Consider the following 21,382-nt stretch of genomic DNA (forward strand, 5'->3'; position numbering starts at 1 on the left):
AAACAATGGAAATATTTTTTTCCTCTATGCTTTTAGTTATTCCGGAAGCTGCTTGTCACACTGGTTAAGTAAAAACTACTACATCACAGGTGTAATGCTACATGAGAGAGTGGCTCTTTTTATGCTAAACATGCATGATCCACGCAAATACAGGTGAATTTTTATCCAATACAGGTCACGTTGCATGCTAAGTACACAAACACTGCAAACTGCCAGATATGTAGCATAAGGAAGATGAATGCTGCAGGCACTGGACTTGTTTTAGGGACCTCTTCCTCCCACTTGGAGCCCTTGCAAACATCTCTGTGTGTTTTGCTCAAATATTGACTGTCACTTTGATGGTCCAAGTGGGATCGAGTTTGTGCATTGCTCTTGTGGTGTGCAGAATCTTTTTCTAATGGATGGCATTAAAATTAGAAAATGAGTACTCAGGAATTACATAATCGCTTGCTTATTGGCTTCCTCCCCGCCCCACCCCCCCTGTTTCTCCCAACAGAGATTTATGCTTTGACCAGAAATATTTTCCAAAGGTTGAAACATTGTATAAAATGTATGAGTTCCTAAACAAACAAGCCTGTCAGCAATTAAGTAGTCTGGACATCCATAAATCCATGGGTCCAGATGAGATGCACCCACGGGTGCTGAGGGAGCTGACTGAAGTCATTGCTAGACCGCTCTCCATCATCTTTGCCAAGTCTTGGGAAATGGGAGAGGTGCCTGAGGACTGGAGGAAAGCAAATGTCACTCCACTCTTCAAAAAGGGCAAGAAGGAGGACCCGGGTAATTATAGACCAGCCAGCCTCACCTCCATCCCTGGGAAAGTAATGGAACGGCTTGTCCTTGGTGCCATCTCAAGGCATATCAAGGATAAGAGAGTCATTAGGGGCAGTCAGCATGGCTTTACTAAGGGTAAGTCATGCTTGACCAACCTCATAGCCTTTTATGAGAATGTAACAAGGTGGATGGATGATGGCAGAGCGGTGGATGTGGTCTACCTTGACTTCAGTAAAGCCTTTGACACAGTCCCTCACAGCATCCTCACAGCTAAGTTGAGGAGATGTGGTCTAGACAATAGAGTAGTGAGGTGGGTTGCAAACTGGCTTAAGGAGAGAAGCCAGAGAGTGGTAGTCAATGGTGCGGAGTCTAGCTGGAGGCCAGTATCTAGTGGAGTGCCTCAGGGGTCAGTACTGGGGCCAATATTATTCAATATATTCATTAACGATTTGGACGAGGGAACTGAGAAAGCAGTGTAGGGGAAAGGGACCTGGGGATCCTGGTGGACAGCAGGATGACCATGAGCCAGCACTGTGCCCTTGTGGTCAGGAAGGCCAATGGCATCCTGGGGTGTATTACAAGGGGGGTGGTTAGTAGGTTGAGAGAGGTTCTCCTTCCCCTCTGCTCTGCCCTGGTGAGACCCCATCTGGAGTATTTTGTCCAGTTGTGGGCCCCTCAGTTCAAGAAGGACAGGGAACTGCTGAAGAGAGTCCAGCATAGGGCAACAAAGATGATTAAGGGAGTGGAGCACCTCCCTTATGAAGAAAGGCTGAGAGAGCTGTGTCTCTTTAGTTTGGAGGAGACTGAGGGGTGACCTTATTAATAAGTATATAAAAGGTGAGTGCCATGAGGATGGAACCAGGCTCCTCTCGGTGGCAAACAATGATAGGACAAGGGGTAATGGGATAAAGCTGGATCACAAGAGGTTCCACTTAAATTTGAGAAGAAACTTCTTCTCAGTGAGGGTGATGGAGCACTGGAACAGGCTGCCCAGGGAGGTTGTGGAGTCTCCTTCCCCGGAGACATTCAAAACCCACCTGGACATGTTCCTGTGTGACCTCATCTAGGGCGTTCCTGCTCTGGCAGGGGGATTGGACTAGGTGATCTTTCGAGGTCCCTTCCAATCCCTAACATTCTGTGATACTGTCAGGTGCCTAGAGGCCAGGTAAAATACAAAATGAGAAAAACGAAAGAGGAAAGGAACTGGCTATTGTTATTAGTGACATTTCATGCTTAACAAAACCAAGAAAATAATTTTAAGCAGCGGAAAGCTGGCTTTCCCTTGAGATTTTTATTTAGAATAGCTTATATTATAGAATATTTGCATATGCTTAACTTTGCCCATTGATTTCTACTGTCCTTAGGGCAGCCCCTGATCCGCTCAGCCAGTAAGACTTGCTCAATCTCTGCAGCCACAGCCCGTGGCCGCGGTTTGCTGGTGTCCCCAGCGCTCGGCCGTTGGCAGCAGCCCCAGCTGGGATGACGTTTCTCATCGGCGGGGCCGCGGGCATGCCGGCTGACCGACCGCAGGGAGCCCTGACCCCGAGCAGTGCCCTGGCTCCGCGCAAAGGTCGTTCCCCGAGCAGCTCTTCCTGGGGGTGAGGCGGAAACGGCAACACAACGTCCCCGGGGGAGCGCCATCCCCCACGCCCCAGGAACCAGGCTGCGGGCACCGCCGGATGCCAGCAGGCCGGGAGCCCCGCAGGGCCGGCCAGCTCTCCCCTCACCGCTGCTCCCGCCAGGCAAACGCTCAGCACCAGGATGCGGTGCCAGGGCTGCCGGGGCGACGCGAGCCCGCGGACAGCGCTGGGCCACCCAGGGGCGAAGCGGAGCGGACCCAACGTCTGACAGAGCGCCCCGCCACGCGGCCCGCCTAGTTGTGCTCCGGAGCCGGTCCCGCGCTTCCTATTGGCCGTCCCGAGCCGTCACTCCCACCGGCGGCCGCGGTGTGAGGGGCTGGACTTCCTCGTTGCCGTGGTGGTAGCGGCGGAGCCGGCGGCAGGTGAGCGATGGGGAGCGGAGTGGCGACTAGAGGACAGGGGGGCTGGGGACAGCCGCTTGCTTTGGGCGCCCTGCCCCGCTCGGTTGGAGCCCCGCCGGGGTGGATCTGAGCCCAGGCCCGTAGCGCTGGGTTCGGGCCGGGCCGGGCCTGGCCTGGCCTGGCCTGGCCGGGTTCGGGCCGGGCCGGGCCTGGCCTGGCCTGGCCTGGCTCGGCCCGGCCCGGCGAGTACCGGAGAAGGGGAAGCCCAGCTGCCAGGCGGGACCGGCGGTCGGGCTGCTGCTGGTCCCGGCACCGAAGCGACGTGAGGAGAAGAACGGGCAAGAGGCAACAGCGGCAGCGCGACGTGCGCGGAGCAGCGCGGCGGCATGGCGGAGCCCCTCGGCCCCCCCGCTTGCCGCCCTGCCTGGCGCAGGACGCGCGTCCCCGGGCGGGGCCTCCCCGGGCCGCTGCGGGAGCTGGGCCGGCAGCGAGGCTGCGGCTGGAGCCGGTCGGCGGTGCTCAGCTGCCATGGTGGGCAGGGGTGCGTGTCGCGGGGGACCGGCTCTGAGCGGAGTGGGCAGCGGGTGTCCGAGGCCGCGGCTGTCGCTCCCTGGCCCCGAGAGGTCGATGTCCCCGCGGAGCTCAGCGCTGGTTGGGGTGGGGAACGGGAGCAGCGGTAAAGTGCGGAAGCCGAGAAACCTGTGTCTGGGTCGAAGGCAGGGAGCTGTTCTTGCTGGGATTGCAAAATGGAGACGATGTGGGTCTTGTTGAGCTCTATCTATTTTTGAATGTTTTCCATGGGGACACCTCCACCTGAGTGTGTGTCGTTATACAATGGAAATGCTGTGTCTGCTTTAACTCGTTCATTGTTACACTTTGCATTCTCTTGCTGTGTAGCCTGGTTTATGTTAGGCATTGAGTTGGGGTAAAACGAAGTCAAAAGGAAGATGAAAATGGGCTTTGGAGGTTTAGTGGCAGAAAGAAGCAGTGAATTCCTCCATTATTGGGCAGTGCTCAAAAGGAGCACAGTTGCTAGCTGAAATCTCAGAAACAATAGGGAAGGAAAAAACTTGTTTATTTATGCCCTGCTAGTTGGCAGATCTCTCTGTTTAGGAGCATTTAGCTTTGAGTGTTGCTTGTTGCAAGCACAAACTTAATTAAGTTTACAAGAAACACTATAGTTGTGGTTGCAGCTGTGGCTTTAGAGCCGCGGTCTGAAGAGACTGTATGTCATGATAGCTATTAAAAGAAAAAAAGGCAAATTAAAACGTATCCTGTCATGATCTTACATGCAGCATGATTATTTCACCAAACCACCAGGGTTGTTTTCTCACTAAAGGATATATACTTAGTATGTCAGCTGAGCCTTATTATAGCAGAGGGTGGATGTTCTACCCGCAATAGATTTCCTCTGTGTTATTGCCTGCCCACACTAGAAACACTTTACATAATTGTATTAGTATAAGGAGGTATACAGTTTGTAGAGGTAGTTTGCAGTGTAATGTGCATTTTTACTTCCTTTGCTGATGTAAAAGAAGAGAAACTCCGTTAACCAGATTGGAAACAGAGCATGAAATTGTTGTTTGAAGCCTTGTTCGGTTTCAGGACACAGCTCCTACTTGAATACATGGTGTATTAAAATTTGCAGCAGCTTTTTCTAGGGGGAGAATAAAACCCAAATATTAGTCCAGTTGTGGCTTTAAAAATGTGCTATGTCTTCAAAATAAGTAAATTAAAAATGTGCTTTACTATACCACTGGAAAATATTTGGCTGTGCCTGTATGCCCAAGTGGCAAGCGGCTACGTTGGTTTTCATCCTTCAGTGGAAAGCACTGCTCTGTCCTCTTGGAATATGGTGGCACAGGGATTTATCAGCAAAGTGTCTGGAGGATGGTTGTGGGATTCAAGGGAGATACTTTAAAAACACTAACCAAAAATCTAGTTAAGACCAGATTTTCTGGAGGGGATGTTGATGCCTCATTCTCTGCCGTAGGGATTGTTAAACTTCAGGGCTCTTCAGAAAATCTGGTCACTAGCATGAATGAGAGTTGAGCTTCTCTGAAACATTATCCTATTGTGCATATGAATTACTGTGAGTTTGAACTCTTCCTGTTGTAAATAGTGTCATACCCAGACGAAAAACCATCATACCAATCATGTCACATCCCCCTGCCCATTACAGAAACTTCTTGTGTGGATTAGGAATACAAGGAAAGTAATTAAAGTATTTTTAGCGTTTTAAATGAAATTAGTACTAGAAAAGATGACTGTAGTCTATGGGGAGCAAACCGTTCAGCAGCCCTTCTAGAAAGATATCCCAAATTAATATTTAGCTCATGTTGTACAATGTCGTTGTAGTTCAAGTCATACAAAGGTGAAATCTCTGCAGCTCAAAGGCAACATCCATTTATACCAGCGGGGAATGTGCTCTTTGGATCTTCAGGTCTGCTGCTATTGTGCTGCCTATATCTTCACAACAAGGTAATTCCCCAGGCTTAAATGGCAGTCCCAGATTTCTGCTGTTTCAGATGTCAGTTTTGGAATGTTTCTCTGCCTTAGTGTTGTGACCTTCAGGGTGTTGCTTATGCTGTCCCTTTTTTTTTTTCTGAGATAGAACATGAAGTTCAATTTTACTATGTTCTATGGCATTCCTATTCTTAGTGTAAGAAATGGTGTATCCAGCACAGACGGTATCTTCCATCAGGCTTTTGTGCAGAGGGCAGCCAAGTACAGAGTGAAATCAACAACCAGATTAACAGCTGGACAGAGCCTTGAAATATCCTGCTTTTTTCTCTGGGTGCTTTGGAGCTGGCCAGTGATAAGCACTTATGTGTATGTGAATGAATGGAGTTATGCTATAAAGGAGCAAAGCCTGTTAGAGATAAATGGGATTCATGGCATACTTAAGAGATCCTAGTAAAATTTGTGGTAGGAAATTGCGCCATTGATGAATTACAACTGGAACATCCAATCCTCTCTTCCCCCATCCAACTCAGCCCTGCCCCAGCAGAAGGGACCACACCTGACTGCGTGACCCCAGCTGACAGGCAAGGATAGTGGGGTAAGAGATGAGCACTCATTGCTTAGGGCTTAGATTAGGAAAGGCTTTATTGCTAATACCTAGAGCTTGAATTAGCACCAGGCTTTGGAAACAGAGTGCCTGTGTTTCCTCTCTGCTCAGAGTGGGAAAAGGAATCTTGTTTCCTTGAGGAAACTTTGGGGCTTCAAGGGTTACCTTTTACTTTTCAGTCTTGTGCTGAGGTAGTAAATGCTGCTGCTGTAAACTGCCTTAGTTTAAAACTTGGCATGATGAGTCATAAGACTTTGTCTTGGATCTTTATATTTCTTTTTTTTCCCTTTCCTTTACCAAAAAAGCTTAATCAGTTTCTGGTTCAAGCAGAGGAGTTTTTGATGTCTTGCTAGTGTAGCATGTTTAACAAATAACCCAAACCCACTGAGATTAGGAGTAACAATGGAGTGTTACTAAAATCTTTCCTATCCTTCTTCTGGAGTGAGAGCTGTTTCCCTCCCTTCAGCTTTTATTCATTAGCATCTTGTTGTTGTTATCAAATTCAGGCCGACTAGTACCTTGGGCTTTTTATATTGCTGTGTGTTTTTTCCTTCCCATATTAGCCCACTCTGAAATCCCTGACTTTTACTTAGTGCAGCACAGAAGATAACAACTGACTGCTGGCAAGTTGTGTTAATGTTATCTGCCCACTGGTGTTGGGGACAAATTGTCAGTGTGCTGCTCCCTGTGAACTGTTTTCTGGGAAATTCCTGCTGCAGTTTAGGGGTGTGTGCATGTGTACACGCACATATTTGGCTTTCAAGCATGTGTTCAGTTGAACAAAATGCTTCTTAATCTGTATTTATCAGAAATAATACAGTTCCACATTGGCCAGTACACTGCAAATACCTATGCCTGTCTGGTCAGGATTAGTTTGACCACTGTTGAGATAATCTTTGAAGTTTTCCTTAGGCAGTGGCCCCAAATGTGACACTGTAACTCCAAAAATTCAGGTTTGGACCCATTAATCTAAAAAACATTGGAGTTGGTTGATTTTGTTTTTTGAAGCAGGGTGGTTTTGCTGAAGTAAAAGCTCAGGTCTGCTGAGTTTCAAAACACTTCTACTGCCATACAGATGGAGATGGCCAGGGCATGAAGATGCTGACTTGGTACCTGAGTTCTGAGCTGCCTTGGTTCTTCTTTGTTTGTCTGTGTCGCAGTGGAAATCCTCTTTACTGGCAGTCCACAAAACTGACAATCATGCAGGAAATACCTTTTTGGTTGTTTATGCCTCCTGCTCTGAGCAGCTTAGCTGTATGATCACTTGTTGAGTACTTGCTTCATTCACTATCCCCTCCCTGTTTCTCTTGCCTAGGAAGGATACATGACTTGCGGAAAATAAAGAAAATGCTATGCTGGGGTTACTCGTCTTTTGGACAGCCTGGGATAGGTAGCAACTTCCAGGTCATCGTTCCTGAACCACAGGTATATGGATTCATTCATGACAGAAATGTCAAGGAGGTGGCATGTGGAGGAAACCACTCTGTGTTCCTGTTGGAAGATGGGGAAGTGTATACCTGTGGCTTGAACACCAAAGGCCAATTGGGGCATGACTGTGAAGGAAGCAAGCCAGGTAAGTCTGATTTTTTTTTCTTTTTTTTTAGATGTGTTTCAAACTGTCTTGAGGCTGGTGGTTTGAGAAGATGAGAGAAATTGCTTTGTGCTAATTGCACTGGAGCTGGAGCAGCTGACAGAGCTGAAGATCATGTGGGATAATGCAGTAATGATGCTGAATAATATTTGCTGGCTCTGAAAAGCTGAAGCTGAGCAGCATGGGTGGGGAGACAGGTCTGCTCAGTTTGTCTGGGAAATGCATCAAAACAGAGTTGAGCGCAGATGGTCTCATGGCAAATTTTGTTGTTTGGCATTATGCGCCCTTTTATAAAAGGGAAGAGAGGATCATGAGTCACAAGTGTCTTTGGCTTTGTCTTTCCAATTGCACTGCACTGCATCTCTTGTTCAGTTATTGTTGGGAATTTTGTTGTTTACATCAAATAGGAGACCCATGAGTATAGTTGTGGAGAACAAACTCTATTTTGGCCAAGAGCGTTTATAAATTTTGTTTTGCCCTCTTGGAATTCTCTTGTCAACTTGCACCTTCGTGCTTTCTAAGTCTTCAAGGTCATTGTAGCCTTGTGTTCCCCAGACTAAAATTGCATTTTCATTGTGTTCTAATGGGCAGAACCTGTGTGTGCAGAACCACAGGCAGCTAATGCCTCTCCTTTCCATGGTGAAGGAGTAGTTTAATTGTGTATTGTTATTTTAAGAAACCCCGAAGCCTTTCTTATGGACCTTCTTTTGAATGTTTGCCTTGCAATTTACCTTCCATTAACTGCTTTGTTTTGGCAGGTGGTGAAGATACAGGTATTTCTGTTTCCATAATATAATAAAATATACTAAAAATTCCTCCATGGGTAATTAGAGCAATAAGGTGTCACCTTGCCTCAAACTGCAGGCCACCCTCTATAAGGCTTGGGGCTTCTGTAATGTACCTTATTATTGCACAAGGGACATGAGATGTGTACAAAATAGCCACAGTTCCCCATGTATTATGTGCAAATCTGACCTGACTGATTCTACTGCTCTTTTTTTTTCTGTCACTGTGTCTTTTGTTCCTCTTTCTCAAAATCGGGTGGTAGGTATTGGGTGCTGGATGTTTGTGGTACTGAATTAGAGGAGCTGACCTTTAATCTGGCTTCTCATGCTTTTCCTACAAGTGGTTTCCAGGCAATTACTAAAAAAGGGTGGGATTATCAGGAGTGCTTAAGTCTTCTCTGTGCACAACCACTGTTTATCTTCTGAGGATTTGTAAATTTAGGCCCTGGAGTAAATGTGATGCTTAGTAAAAGGAAGCCAAGCCTGGTGAATTTTCCGTTCAACCTGATGAGGATAGTTCATCCTGCAAATATCCTAACTGGCTGCATGACTCTAGTGCAGAGGCCTCAGAAATTCGGTATTGTTCTAAGTGCTGTGAAGATGTGTACTCTGAGAAACATTGCTGGGCTAGCCTTCAGTTACCCAGGAAATAAAGCATAAGATAATAATGAAAATGGAGGCTTCACAGTGAGTAGATCATCAAGCTGAAAATGGATCTTGTGAATCCTAAATGCTGAAGTGTAGACTTCTAGCAACTAGGTAATCCTTCCTTCAGTGAGGGCTGCAGAAGAGGGGCAGTCTGAGATTTGGAAATAGAAATAAAAAGTTATTTGGATTTGATTCCAAGTGTCTTCCTTCTACCCCTCAAATTAAAAGACTGTCACTAAACTGTGACAGCAGCTCCCATTTACTCTGCAGGTTTAATTTATTCTGTCAAAGGTTGTGCAGTGCTGCCTTCTGAGGAACCTGTGACCATCCTTGAGAAACTTTCTCTACCGACACAGCACTACTGGCTGTCTTGCAGCTGCCTTTTTCCAGGCTCTGCTGGACAGGGCAGTGTGGGCTGAGCCTCTTGTGTTTACTGCCTCGTGGCTTGGTTCTGCTGAGCTCCTGAGGGCAGCTGGAAGCGGCTGACCTCTGCCCAGCTGTGGGAGTGAGCTGCATCTCCTGCTGTGGGACACTAGGACACAACACTGACTGTCGCCTTCAGGCAGCTGAGCCCCCTCTAGACTTCAGAAATGCTTACCATGGCCTGTAGAGCGGCTTGGTTGTGTGTCATTTTAATGTCTTGACATTATCGTATGCAAGGGGGTCTTCAGCCTTTTGAAACCTGTATAAAAATGCTGGATGACTTCAGAGGGGTGGAGTGATCTCCTTCCTGCTGCCAAGGTCCATGCTCCTAAGAGGAAACTCCCTTTTCTCTCTCACTTTGTGTGTACATGAGCCTTATGCTGCCAGCACGCTAAAAGCTTCAGTTAGTGTTTTGAGAATGTATGATCATGTTGTTTAATCAGAGATGGTTATTTCTCAGGATTATGTCTGCTTGTGAATAAAATTCTGGGACCTAATAATGCACTGAACATGAATCTAACCCTATTCTCCTTGCAAGGCTTACAGGTTTTACCAGTGGGAGAAGAGTTGTTATATTTGCAGGGAATGCTTTGACGACTTTGCCTCCCTTTCTTCCCTTACTATATATTCCAAATATTTTTTTTTTTCTCTTCTGCTGCTGCCCACTTACATATGTCTGTAGTTGGAGAATTCAATTTTGCTTCTCATTCATGCTGGTCACAAAAATGTGAAACAGTGGCACAGAATTGTTTCAGCAGTTCCTCTTAGAGGAATCCTTTAGAGAGCACCTTTTGAAATGAAAGAAAGGTGTTAATTATAAAGCATTGTTTACTGTCACATCAGCTGAGCTTGTGGATTTAATGCAGAGACATGATAGCATCTGGTGTAGTGATTCTTGTCCCTCTCTGCTACAGGGAACAGAAGTTACTGGGGGAGTTCATACCACTGAAAGAGTACAAGTCAACAGAAGTGCCCTTTCCTTGAATTTTACATTGCGGTAGTAAGAGTTAAGATGTCTAAGAAGTTTATACTAACTAAAAGAATATTAATTTCAACTAAAAGCTAACAGGCTGTGGTTGCTGCCAGCTCCACATCCCTGAGCTAGGATAATACCAGGTGTGCCATTCCTATGGGCTCCACCAAGAGCCATGTCCCCACAGTGTCACATTACCATTTCATTCTTTTTTTGAATTGTGGTTGTTAGCAAGCTACTTGAGGAGTCCCTCCCTGTCACAAATGGATACCTGGGTTTGTTCATATTGAAATGAATGATTTTGCTCACCTTTTTTGTTTTTCTCCTCCCCTGAAACATATAATTGGTGTTTCTGCAGTCACTTGGCAGAGATGCAGAGGGGGAGCTGCTGTCCCATTGTTCTCTTACCATGAACATAGTTAATAAAGCTTCTGTCTGACCTGTCTTAATTTTTACCTGTGTCATAATGCACTTGGAATCCCCAGAGTTTCTGACAATGCCTTAGGAGAAGCAACCTGGCAATCTTAGTTGTGACATGTTGAGCCCACTCCATACTTCTGTTCTGCAAAATCAGTTTGAGCTTGTATTAATTTCCTGAGCATAAACAGGTGTTAACAGGTGTCTCTTAATGGGAAGTGATGATTTTGTATGGCAATAGTTTTAGAAAGCAATACATTTATTCTCCGTCACTATATGTAAATTTCTACTTCTTCAGCCCTGTAATTTCATTTGAATTGATTTTCTTCAGGTCTGACGTGATGTCTTGACTCCCTGTGACATGTTTTATCTGAATGTGCATGCATATACTGGGGAACAAAATACAGGCCCAGGTAAAGGTTCTCTTGAGATTTGTGCTGAATTACAGAGGAGTGTGAAATAACTAACTGGTTGTAAGCCACTTGTAAAGCATGTTTGAATCTGAGATTTGGAACTTGTGTTCTGGTCTAGAGATTTTTTTTTCTCTGAAAGTGACTTGAACTTCATGTGACTTCTGCTAGTGAGAAAACTTGGGCTTTGGTAATTAATGTCTCAAGAGAGTTACAGGAAAATGTCTAGTCCCAAATTTGCCTTGAGCCTTTCCTCTGGTAACATACAGCAGGCAAACCCATGCTTTTTTACCAGTTTCCTGTCTGGATGCAAATGTGCAGGGTAGTATTGCTTCTGTGTGCATTGTGGAATCTATCTGCCCATAGCTGCAGGGCTAGAAGTACTATTGATATGTTTGATCTTTTTTTCAAAAAGCAGGAAAAAACCCCACCAAAACAAAAACCCACTACATGATCCAGATCCCCCTGGACTCTGAACTCAGTGGCCTTTTCAGACATAAATCCACTTGTCCTGAACGTCAGCACATGGTTACAGAGACCTTGGTGCTCACTGTGGCATGCCTGTTAATCATAAACCCTGTAACAGCTGAGAATTCAGATGCACAACTTGCTTGGAAGGACAGTCTGTATGGATTTTCCTCTTTTAGCCTCTTCCTGCTGGGTGGGATGTCAGCCAGGAGGCCCCGGGTGCTCAGGAGGAGAGGTAGCAGGGCTTGTGTTTGTGGGAAGCAGCCGTGGAAGTGAGCAGGTGGTGAATGAGGAGGTATGGCTGCTGCGTTGAATAGGTAAGGCTGAGAGCTGCTCTCATGTGGGATGACAGTGGCAGGAGAATGGTTAGTTTCCCTTGCCTCCTTCTTCTTTGCACAAGGAGGGAAACAAGGAAGAAAAGAGCTTAAACATCAGCAACTCCAGAAGGTTCCACTAAACAGGCTTTTCATGAGGATCTGAGACAGTTTTGTCATGGAGCTGAGGCTCAGCATGCTGCTATTGCAACACTTTCCAAGTGCTGTGGTCTGGGAGAGTCCTCCTTCACATTCATCACATTTTCTCTATGCTCCAAAAGCAAATTTTCATGCTCTAAAAGATGTAGTAGAGGCACGGCAGCCCTGCTTGTAGGCATCAGTCTTGCCAAATTCTGGCAGCATGTGCTTGAAAACAAGTGTGCTGAGGGACCTGGGGGACAGAGAGGCACTTCAGAGTCAGACCTTTGGTGCTGGCCTGCAGCAGCTGACTTTAAACCAGAAACATAAATTGCATCTGAATCCTTCCTTTATTATGTTTCAGCATGTATTGTAAATCTTATTTGTAAGAAGAGTTAGATTAAACTGTCTGCCTCTTGGAGAGTCAGGTATGTTCATCGGTGCTCATCCCTCTCCCTCCTTTGATTGCTCACAGGATCTGACCCAGCTGTTTGAGGTTGTTATGTCTTCACTAATGACTGCAGCAACATCCAGCAATCTGGATTTGTATTGTGGTGTGTCCATCTCAGGTGAATTGGTGCAATTTAGGCTTCAGGATGATTTTTACATTTCAAAATTAGAAGACTGGATTTAAAAATTACTTTCCCTTTATCTTAAATATGCATATGTTGCATTGAATTGGTTGACCAGGGGCTCAGAATATTCCAGATATTTGTAGTAGGCTGTTTTAAAATGTATGTGGTTTGGATCATGAGAACTGACTTCTACCAATACTCTCTGAGACTGAAGAATTAGGAGAGCCTAACCTGAAGAGACATAAGGCTCTTTAGGAGAGCCTAAAGCAGTAGAAATCTGGCTTCTCGTCAGTATAGAAACTCATAGTCTGAGTCTAAAATGGTTGTAACATGTTCTCTAAAATGTGCTGTCTCTAAAAATGCATGTATTGTTAAAACCACCAGATTTCTCTCTTGATTTCACTTTGAGGTGTGAAAACAAGATTGAGCCCAGTGAAGCGAGGCACTGTTGGTGGTAGTGGTTGGTGGTTTGTTGTTGTGTGTGGGGTTTTTTTTGTGTGTGTTGTTTTTTTTTTTTTTTTTAGAGTCAGTACAATGTGTTTTACTGAGGACATAAGGGACCATTTTCATGTCTTCTGTCTCAAAAGGCAGAACTCCATTAGGAATGACCAGCTTTTTGCCTTTTAATGGGGAATTTGTAGAGTAGTCTAGCACCCTAAACTTCCATTCTTCCATTTATCTTGGTTGTATCATTTTTGCATTATGTACTATTCATAGGTTTTCTGAAGGTGCAACAGAAATAAAGGCTGTATGCGTGCCTGGCTTGGAAGCAGCATGAACACTTGTGTTGGCATGGCGTGTGGCACTAATGACTGTCCCCTCCTGCAATCACACTGAAGCTGGAAGGTGGGCTCAGGATAAAATGAGTGGGTAATTGTGTGTGGTGAGGTAAAGGGAGAGGGCAGGAGAGAAGCTGGAAGCCGTAGATACAGGTTTTCTAAATGCCCCAGACTTTCTGTATTCAGAATAGTTGTCTGTGCTAGACAAAAGTGATGACTTGATTAAGCTGAATGCATAAGTAGGGCTGATAATCCCAGTTTTTAGGAGAGATTTCAGTAGTTTGGTGACTGTTGATGCTGGAATTTTGTTGTTCTTGTCTTCAAGATGGGACATAGCCACAGATGATAGGCTGTTATTGGGCAGCTTTTGTATAGGTGAGGATCTGAAATACGAAATTTCTCCGCACCAATTCCAAAAATTCTATTCTCATTCCAGTAAAGCAGCCCAGGGGCTTTTTGTCACTATGGATAGCTTTTCCCTCGCCTTAGTGGTCTCTGTTTCCTTTTTGCATGAAAACACGTAGGCATGTGTTTTGCAGTAACAAAGCCTGAGTTTGGTGAAGGTAAATGTAAAGCATCCTGTATTATTTGATCTTGAAGGCTTACTAGAGTGTGTGGGTATCTTCAGGATGCATGTCCCCTTTTCCATTAGGATTTACTTGTTTTTCAGTGTGCAACTATTATATGGAAAGACTGTTTTGATTCTAGCTTGTGGTATATGCTTACTTTCTTGTCTGTAGACATTAAATCTGCCAGATGATGCCTAACTATGTCTGTGATGATTTTAAGTTTGACTCGGTCAACATTAACCAGCCTGATACTCCTTCTTAAGCTGTATTGGAAAGGAGAATTTGTTTCAAAGATCTTTGTGAAGCTTCTTTTTAGAAATCAAATATTTTTGACACCTAAGGCTACTAGCAGGAAACAGCTGTTCCTACAGCAGAGCTGTGAAGAAATGCTCATGCTCTTTATACCTGACTTGCCTTTTAAACAGCTGCCTGCCTACATAAACTTGCCAAAAAGGAACATACAGAGGCTCATATCTCCTTTTCTCAGAGTGTCTTCCAATCTTACAGTAGAGAAAATTAATAAATTTCTGTAAATGTTCATTAGGACTACATTAATGACCTCCCTTTCCCAGTCACCCTGCTTCTTTGCAGTAAGGTATTTTCAAGCGGTATTTGTGAACCTCATGGAGATGTCACCGAAAGCAAGGGCAAGGGTGCTGGACTGATTCTGCACTGTGCAGGTGTGACTTTTCGGGAATGTGTGGCATTGTCCTGCTCGCATGCAGATCACTGCGGGTTTTAAATAAACGGGAACAGAGTGAAGAGCACACCAAGTGCTTTTGAAAATCACATGGTACTTTGTCACAGCCTGGGGCTGCCATAAGTGACACTCCCAAGTGCAACTACCTAGAAAATGTAGCCTCCCTTCTAGAAGAAAGTGTAAAATGCCCATGTGAAGGCTAAATACTTCCTCTTGTGCAAAACTGCTCCCATAATGTGAAAAGATGGCAAACCAGCACCTATCCAGAGGCAAAAAGTGGAGCAAAGCTTTTCTGGCTTGCTTGCAGTGTGCATGGAATACAGCAATGCTGTCTGAGTTGTGGGAGCACAGAGGTGCTTCACTTTGAGCCCTCTGCTCAGACAGCTGCTGTGGAAGGACACTGGTACAGCAGCGATTTGCAGGGTTGAGCACAGCAGATGAATAATAGTCAACTCCTGCCTCTTGGGGCAGTGGTTTGCTGCCTGGTAAAATTGAGGCCGAAAGGCAGGCTGTAGATGTTCCTGGGTCTTTGAGCTTTAAATCTGTTGTGGTTCGCCAGCATGTGTGCTGGATGGGGCTGCGTTAAGGCTGCTGGGAAGTGAGCAGTGCTGTGTTTTGGGGAGCACTGCAGGGAAGAAGCAAATAGATCTCTCCTTCTTGCAGTGCTAGGAGGTGAAAGTGCTGATTTTTAAGCAGAGCTGTTGATTTTACGCTGGTTGCCTTTTGTGTTTATAAGGTTGACTCAATAGTTGCCACAGGACTATATTAGCTACTCCATGTGTCTATGATGGGCTGCAGTGAAGGGCTTATTATTTCTTTTCCCTGATCTGCTATTCTTGCTTATTGCCATTGACATCTGTCACTGCTCTAAAGATTGCTGTGCCCTTGCTTGGGATTTCTCAGGCCAGAATGCTGCTTTGCACTGTCTAGTACCAGCACATCAAATCCAGTATCTATGCACCAATCTCCCCAGTTCCTCTTTTCACTTCTAGCATCCATCCTCAGCACATCACCCTGAAGTCCAGTGCATCCTGCCCATGCTGGAGTTGCTGCCCTGGAGCTGTGGCAATTTTCTGGGGTGTGCATGGTGGACCTTGAGGGTTTCACAGCAGCCACAGCTCAGCCGCAGCTTCTGTGCTGCCTGTGGCCAGCACACCTGGCCAAGTGACCACTCTTTGCAGGAGAGGAAAATGGGCTCTCTCTGGGTTTTCTGTGTTTCTTTCGCAAGTCTTGGTGCTTTCCCCCTTTGAAAGAGCTGCCCTTACTTGTTTACCTCTGGGATCTGAAGGTGGATTCTTCCCACTGCCAGCTGATGCCTGCCAGACTGAAGCCTTCTCTGCCCAGGCCTTTCCAAGATTCTCTGGCTGGCTGCTGGTCTGCCTATGGCTTCTCAGAGATGTGCTTGGAGAGGCCATGTCCCCTAGAGAAAAGGCAGTGATGTGGGGAAGTAAAAGACTTTCTATGGCTATGTCTAGAGGAATAAGTTTGCTTTCTCAGAGTACGTGTCTGCTTTCACAGCTGGCAAAGTGTATGTGAAGTGACACCCTGGAGTATCACAGTGACCTCTCACTTCTTGCTTCTATGTTCCTGCCTTGATGTGACCACAAGCAAATTTATAGAGTGAAGGCAGTGCTAGTAACTAAACCAGTCTCTCTGTTATTTAAGGCTGTAAATAACTGTGCTAAGTAAATTAATGAGCAGTACTGTACATGTTGTGCAGAGAAGCAGCCATTTCTGTAAATGTCATTAGTGTCTGTGATGAAAGGGGACTGCAGACTCATGTCTGTTACTTGGAGCTTCTCAGCTTTGACCTATGGACAGTGTTTCTGGCAATGTCACCTGCTTTGGGTGGTCTTCTGTCCTTTACTGTCTTCCTTCCCGTCTGTTTTTTTCTTTTTTTTAATTCAGCAAGTCTACTAAATGTTTGCATTTCTTGCTTTGCAACCAAATTATCAGAGCCTTATCAGGTTCAGTGTTGCTGCTGTCAGTCTCTCTAATCAGGCTGCCTTTGGTAGTGCTCTGCTTTCTACTGCAAGCCTGGCAGTTGTTTACAAAGTTCATGAGAGGAAGACCTCAAGATCTGCGAGTTGAACTTGTAAAACCCAGTCTCCTCGATGGATATAGTAAACTTCAGTTGTCCAAAGTTGGAGGAGGTTGCATGCTGATGTAAAATTTGCTTACTCCATACTTTAAAACTTTTGCCTGATACTAAGAGGTGTTTTAGAACAAGGTGAGCTGCTGTATGTGGGTGAGAACAGCCAGCGGAAATTGAGGGTAGCTGTCATACAGTGGAGGTATGGTCTTCCCATGGGGTCTGCTCTGGTAGTCTTGTGCCCTGCAGGTGCAGAGCATGGTGTTGCCCACACCCTTGCACACAGTCTCACATAGTCTGAACACAAGATACAACAAGCATGTAATGCCTTTTCAGAGAAGCTTGGCAAGGAGGAGGAAGGTAGTGGTAGTGAAATTGTGAGGCTGCTGTTGGGCAGGGTGGTTCGAGCTGCTGCCTATGTATTGTACGTGTCCTACACCTGGCTGTGCCAGAGAGAGACTGTCTGCAATCAGAAAGGTGTGTTCTGCCCTTCAGCCCTCACCTCCTCCCTGTGAGCCTTCCTTTGGTGTCACTGCTGGCAAACCACAGCCTGCGGAGGTGGTGTGAGTGAAGGTCCAAGAGCGGTTTTAGCTTAAGTGGTCCATAGGGTGTGATTTCTTCCTCCTAGTCCCAGACTCCATGTGTTGTCTGTGACAGCTGTGAGCACAAGATGCCTAGGTGTTCAGGGTTGAAAGTGTGCAGAGAGAAATCAGAAGCTCGTTCTTGGGGCTTTAAAGGAGAGAGGAGGAGGTCAAAGGGTCCTGACAAACAGCATGCATTTCCCCCTCCCCAGTTACCAGTTTCCAAGTGGCAGAATCACAGTTCCACTGGGGATGATGTTTCTTGGAAAAGCTGTTGAGTGTACTTGTGCTGCTAATACTGGTAAAAGCATTGAATAACCAGAACATTTGCTTGAAGTTATTTTGACAAAATAAGGAGAAACCTTCATAAGAGGAGGGAGAAATCTTGGGTGTACTTCTCTTAGTGCAGTTTGAATAGCAAGCATTTCAGTTGCTACACTTTGTCTTCCTGTTTTCCTCTTTCCAGATTCATTAAAACATTCTGACATGTTTTAATGATCAGTTGACTTTGTTAGGACTGAAATAATGAAGCTCATCACAGCCTAGAAATACAGCTAGGATGTCCATATGCAGAAGTATCTTTGGATGTGCTGATGGAGACTGGAGAAGTCATCAGTCAGCTAAGTTTCATACTTAACATACAAAAATCTTGTCAGGGAGTCTGGTGATCCACTGTTGTTTACTTTTTGTACAGTGGTTTAATGAAATGCTGGTGACTGATAAGTTTGGGCCATAGTGTTTTTCTCATTTTTCTTGTTCTAACTGTTGAAAGCAATAGCAGGTTTTTCCATGGAGATTTTGGCTGTTGAATCAGGCTTCCATAAGTGCTAATGCTGTTAAGTGACGCCTTGCTAGATGGTTTAATGTGTTAGTGTAATTCATCTCCAAAAAGAGAGAACTTAGCTCCTTTCCTGCAAGAATTAAGGCTTTTCAATATTCAGGGAACAGAAAGAACACACGGTGAAGTTTAGGTTGCTGTTGGTGTCTTATTAAACATTCAGCTGCCTCGTGCATTGAAATGTTGTTTCTCACACTTCTAATTTTTAGATCTTGGTTACACAGTGCTCAGGCATCCTCAATGTGGATGTGGCATGGCAGAGCAAAGAAATTGGCACATCTGTCCACAGACTTTGCAGCTGCTAGCATTTACCCTAGAGGAATTTGTGCCAACAGTTGTTTCTCCTTTCCCTGTGTTCTTACTACCATCTCTTCCTTTTCTGATCAGGCTAGTAAGACACTTATCTCAAAGACTCTGTGAATACTTTCCTAGCAGACAGCAACAACCAAGGAAAGCAAATGCTCAGAGTTGCTTACTGGCAAGCTGGGGAGGCAATGAGGAGTTTTGGCCAGGTGTCCAAGCAGACTGCAGTCACTTGAAATTCTTCCAAGCCACAGCTTGTTCTCACCAGGGAAGAGATCCAGGTTTTGCCACTGAAGGTGTGACCTCAGGACTCATAGGTTCTCTACTCTGTTTTCAGGCAGTAAAAACCATCTGGTGCTGTTTGTGTAGCTCCCAATCCACATATGTCTGAAGGATTCTGCCACATGCCCTAGAAAAAACCTGTCTTGTGAGCATCTGGAAGCTGTGTGTAGAAAGGGTGTGCCAACTCTCTGATAAACTTACTAGGAGTGGGTAAGCTAATTAATCATGCGTTGCCGGTGCATCCTAATCAGTTCATGTAACTGGATGCTTTGTGGTTCCAGGAGACACTGAAGACCTTGTATAGCTTTCCAACATTGTGGAGACAAAGTGTAAGCCCTGTTTTTATAAAGGGTGAGGCTGTGGAGTGAGGATGGGCTTTTCAGGGGTCTTCATGCTTGACTCAGCTTTACTGCTGCTTCCAAACCTTCAATCAGAATGTGCTGATTGTTAGAAAGCTGAGTTACAGAAACATATAGCCCCTGTCCTCAGCTTTTGCTGAGTGTCCCTGCGAACCACAAACAAGCAAGAAAGCACAAGAGCAGTCTTGGGAACTAGGCCTGTCACACCTTTGAGAAGTGTTGTCCTGAAGCTGTTTTGCCTGGACCTCATTCTTTGATCCCATGTGTATTTTATGGAAAGACCTAACAAGGCTAAAACCAAACAAAGTCAAACCTTGATATGTCTGTTTATGTTGAGATGCGTGAGTTAAAGTGGACAGAAGAGTGAAAATTTGAACTCTGCCAGATATGAAGAACTGATAAATGACTTCCAAGTATTGTTTCTGGTTTGAGACAGCTGATGACTTAAGAAGAAAAGATTGCGTCAGTGTGTACTACTTGGAACTTATGTTTTGTTTTTTGAAAGTTTAATTATATGTTGAAACACTGTATTGCATAACACCTTCAGCCCTTCCCTATTGCTTTCAGGGTTTTGTTCTGCTTAGCTTTGCATGTAATTGTGCCTGTTAAGCTCCATTTGACTGTTCTTATTCATCACTTACTGAAGACATAATACTGAGAATGAACTTCACCCTCTGCACCCTTCTTCTCAGTGTTGTTTTTCTAACAAGTGAGTAATGGTGTTGTGATGCTTTGGAAATTAAAACAAGTGTTTATCAACTACTAAAATGCCTCAAATTTTGATATGAGGAAGGGGTGAGAGGTCAATAAAGAAGAAATTGTCGAATGTTTTTGATAACACTATCCGTGTCAGCAGGGAGATGGTACATTGAGTGGCTTGGCAAGCCTGACAGTGAACTGGGACCCTTGTTGGACTGCCTGTGCAGTCTGTGCCCCCAGGGGAAGGCTGGCTTTTTTTCTATCTCTGGAAAGAGATGTCTGTCTGTAAAACTTAAACTGTTTCATGTTTACGTTTCTTTGACTTTGCAGGAAAGCTGCAATTGACAGTCTCAGGAATGTACTGTAGTGGGATGGACCATATGTGTATACTTCCAAAGGCAAATATCTTCAGCTTCAAGACAGGCATATTTTTTCGTCTGTGGTTGTCCAGTGGGTCCAGGTGAGGCTGTACTGTGCTTTCAGTGACACAGGGCAGCCTTTCAAAACAAGTCAGTATCTATTAGTCCTCTGGGATGCCACGTAAAGCAAGGTCCCTGTTGCTAAATTAAGCTGGAGTCTGTGGGGACTGAATGAAGCAACCACTCTGGATTTCTAAACCCACTGATGTCCTCTCCATGTTCCAGTATGTGAAGCCATCTCTGTGCAGTCCTTGCCTCCCAGTACCTCAGGGCACTTTTTCTCCAGTTGCAGTACTGCTGTGGTCAGAGTCCTGCCTCTTCCAGCTCCTGATGCTGATCTTTGGTCGCTCGAATCTTCTGTCACCTCCCTAAGGTGCTCTGATGGCTCAGGGGTAGCTCACAGTGGTACTTTCACAGCAAATGAGATATGTTTACTTATCATGACAAGTAACAGCTAATTTCTTCCTTGGGAAAGCAGAGTCATGTCTGCAGGTAGCAAAACACATTCTCCATTATGGGTGCCATAGCCTCCTATATTGTTGATGTTTGCCCTTCTGTCACACTTGGGTTGTTCTCTGGAGTGTTTGGCAATGTGAAGGGATCAGCTTTGGAAGAAGGGCAGGCTGGTGAGTTTATGACCAGTTTTAAGAGCACAGGCACTCGGGATAATGGTTGGTCTTGGTGTACACTGGCAAGCAAGCTTATAGCAAAGTGATGGGTTCATAGAATAGTTTGGTTTGGAAGGAGCCTTTAAAGGCCATTTAGTCCAATCCCCCTGCAATGAGCAGGGACATCTCAATAGATCAAGTTGCTCAGAGCCCCATCCAGCCTGGCCTTGAATGTTTCCAGAACTGGGGGATCTACTACCTCTCTGGGCATCGTGTTCCAGTGTTTCACCATCGTAATTGTTAACAAAAAAAAAAAAAAAAAAATCAAATCTTCCTTATCTTAACCTGAATCTCCCCTCTTTTAGTTTAAAACCATTACCCTTTATCCTATCACAATACACCCTGCTAAAAAGTCTGTCCCCACCTTTCTTATAAGCCCCCTTTAAGTACTGAAAGGCTACAATAAGGTCTCTCCAGAGCCTTCTCCAGGCTGAACAACCCCAACTCTCACAGGAGAGGTGTTACAGCCCTCTGATTGTGAATCAAAGGTACTTCCTGTGGAGATGAGGATGGTTTCATCTCTCTC

At 45.2% G+C, this 21,382-nt stretch overlaps 1 protein-coding gene across 5 annotated transcripts in view; it reads left to right on the top strand.

Annotated features, from left to right (window-relative positions):
* Positions 1-2,403: 2,403 nt before the first annotated feature.
* HERC3 (HECT and RLD domain containing E3 ubiquitin protein ligase 3) overlaps positions 2,404-21,382 on the top strand; it is a 52,079-nt gene continuing 33,100 nt past the window's right edge. The window contains exons 1-3 of one of the 5 annotated variants that reach the window (XM_065836120.2): positions 2,412-2,776; positions 5,114-5,236; positions 7,141-7,398. In XM_065836120.2, the coding sequence (XP_065692192.2) occupies positions 7,173-7,398 (226 nt within the window). In that variant the 5' untranslated portion in view covers positions 2,412-2,776; positions 5,114-5,236; positions 7,141-7,172. Of the gene's footprint in view, positions 2,777-5,113; positions 5,237-7,140; positions 7,399-21,382 lie in introns of all 5 variants that reach the window. The other 4 variants (XM_071807815.1, XM_071807814.1, XM_071807813.1 and 1 more) reach the window with 4 other exon arrangements.

This window comes from Patagioenas fasciata, chromosome 4 (genome assembly GCF_037038585.1).
Source record: "Patagioenas fasciata isolate bPatFas1 chromosome 4, bPatFas1.hap1, whole genome shotgun sequence".
Lineage (NCBI taxonomy): Eukaryota > Metazoa > Chordata > Aves > Columbiformes > Columbidae > Patagioenas > Patagioenas fasciata.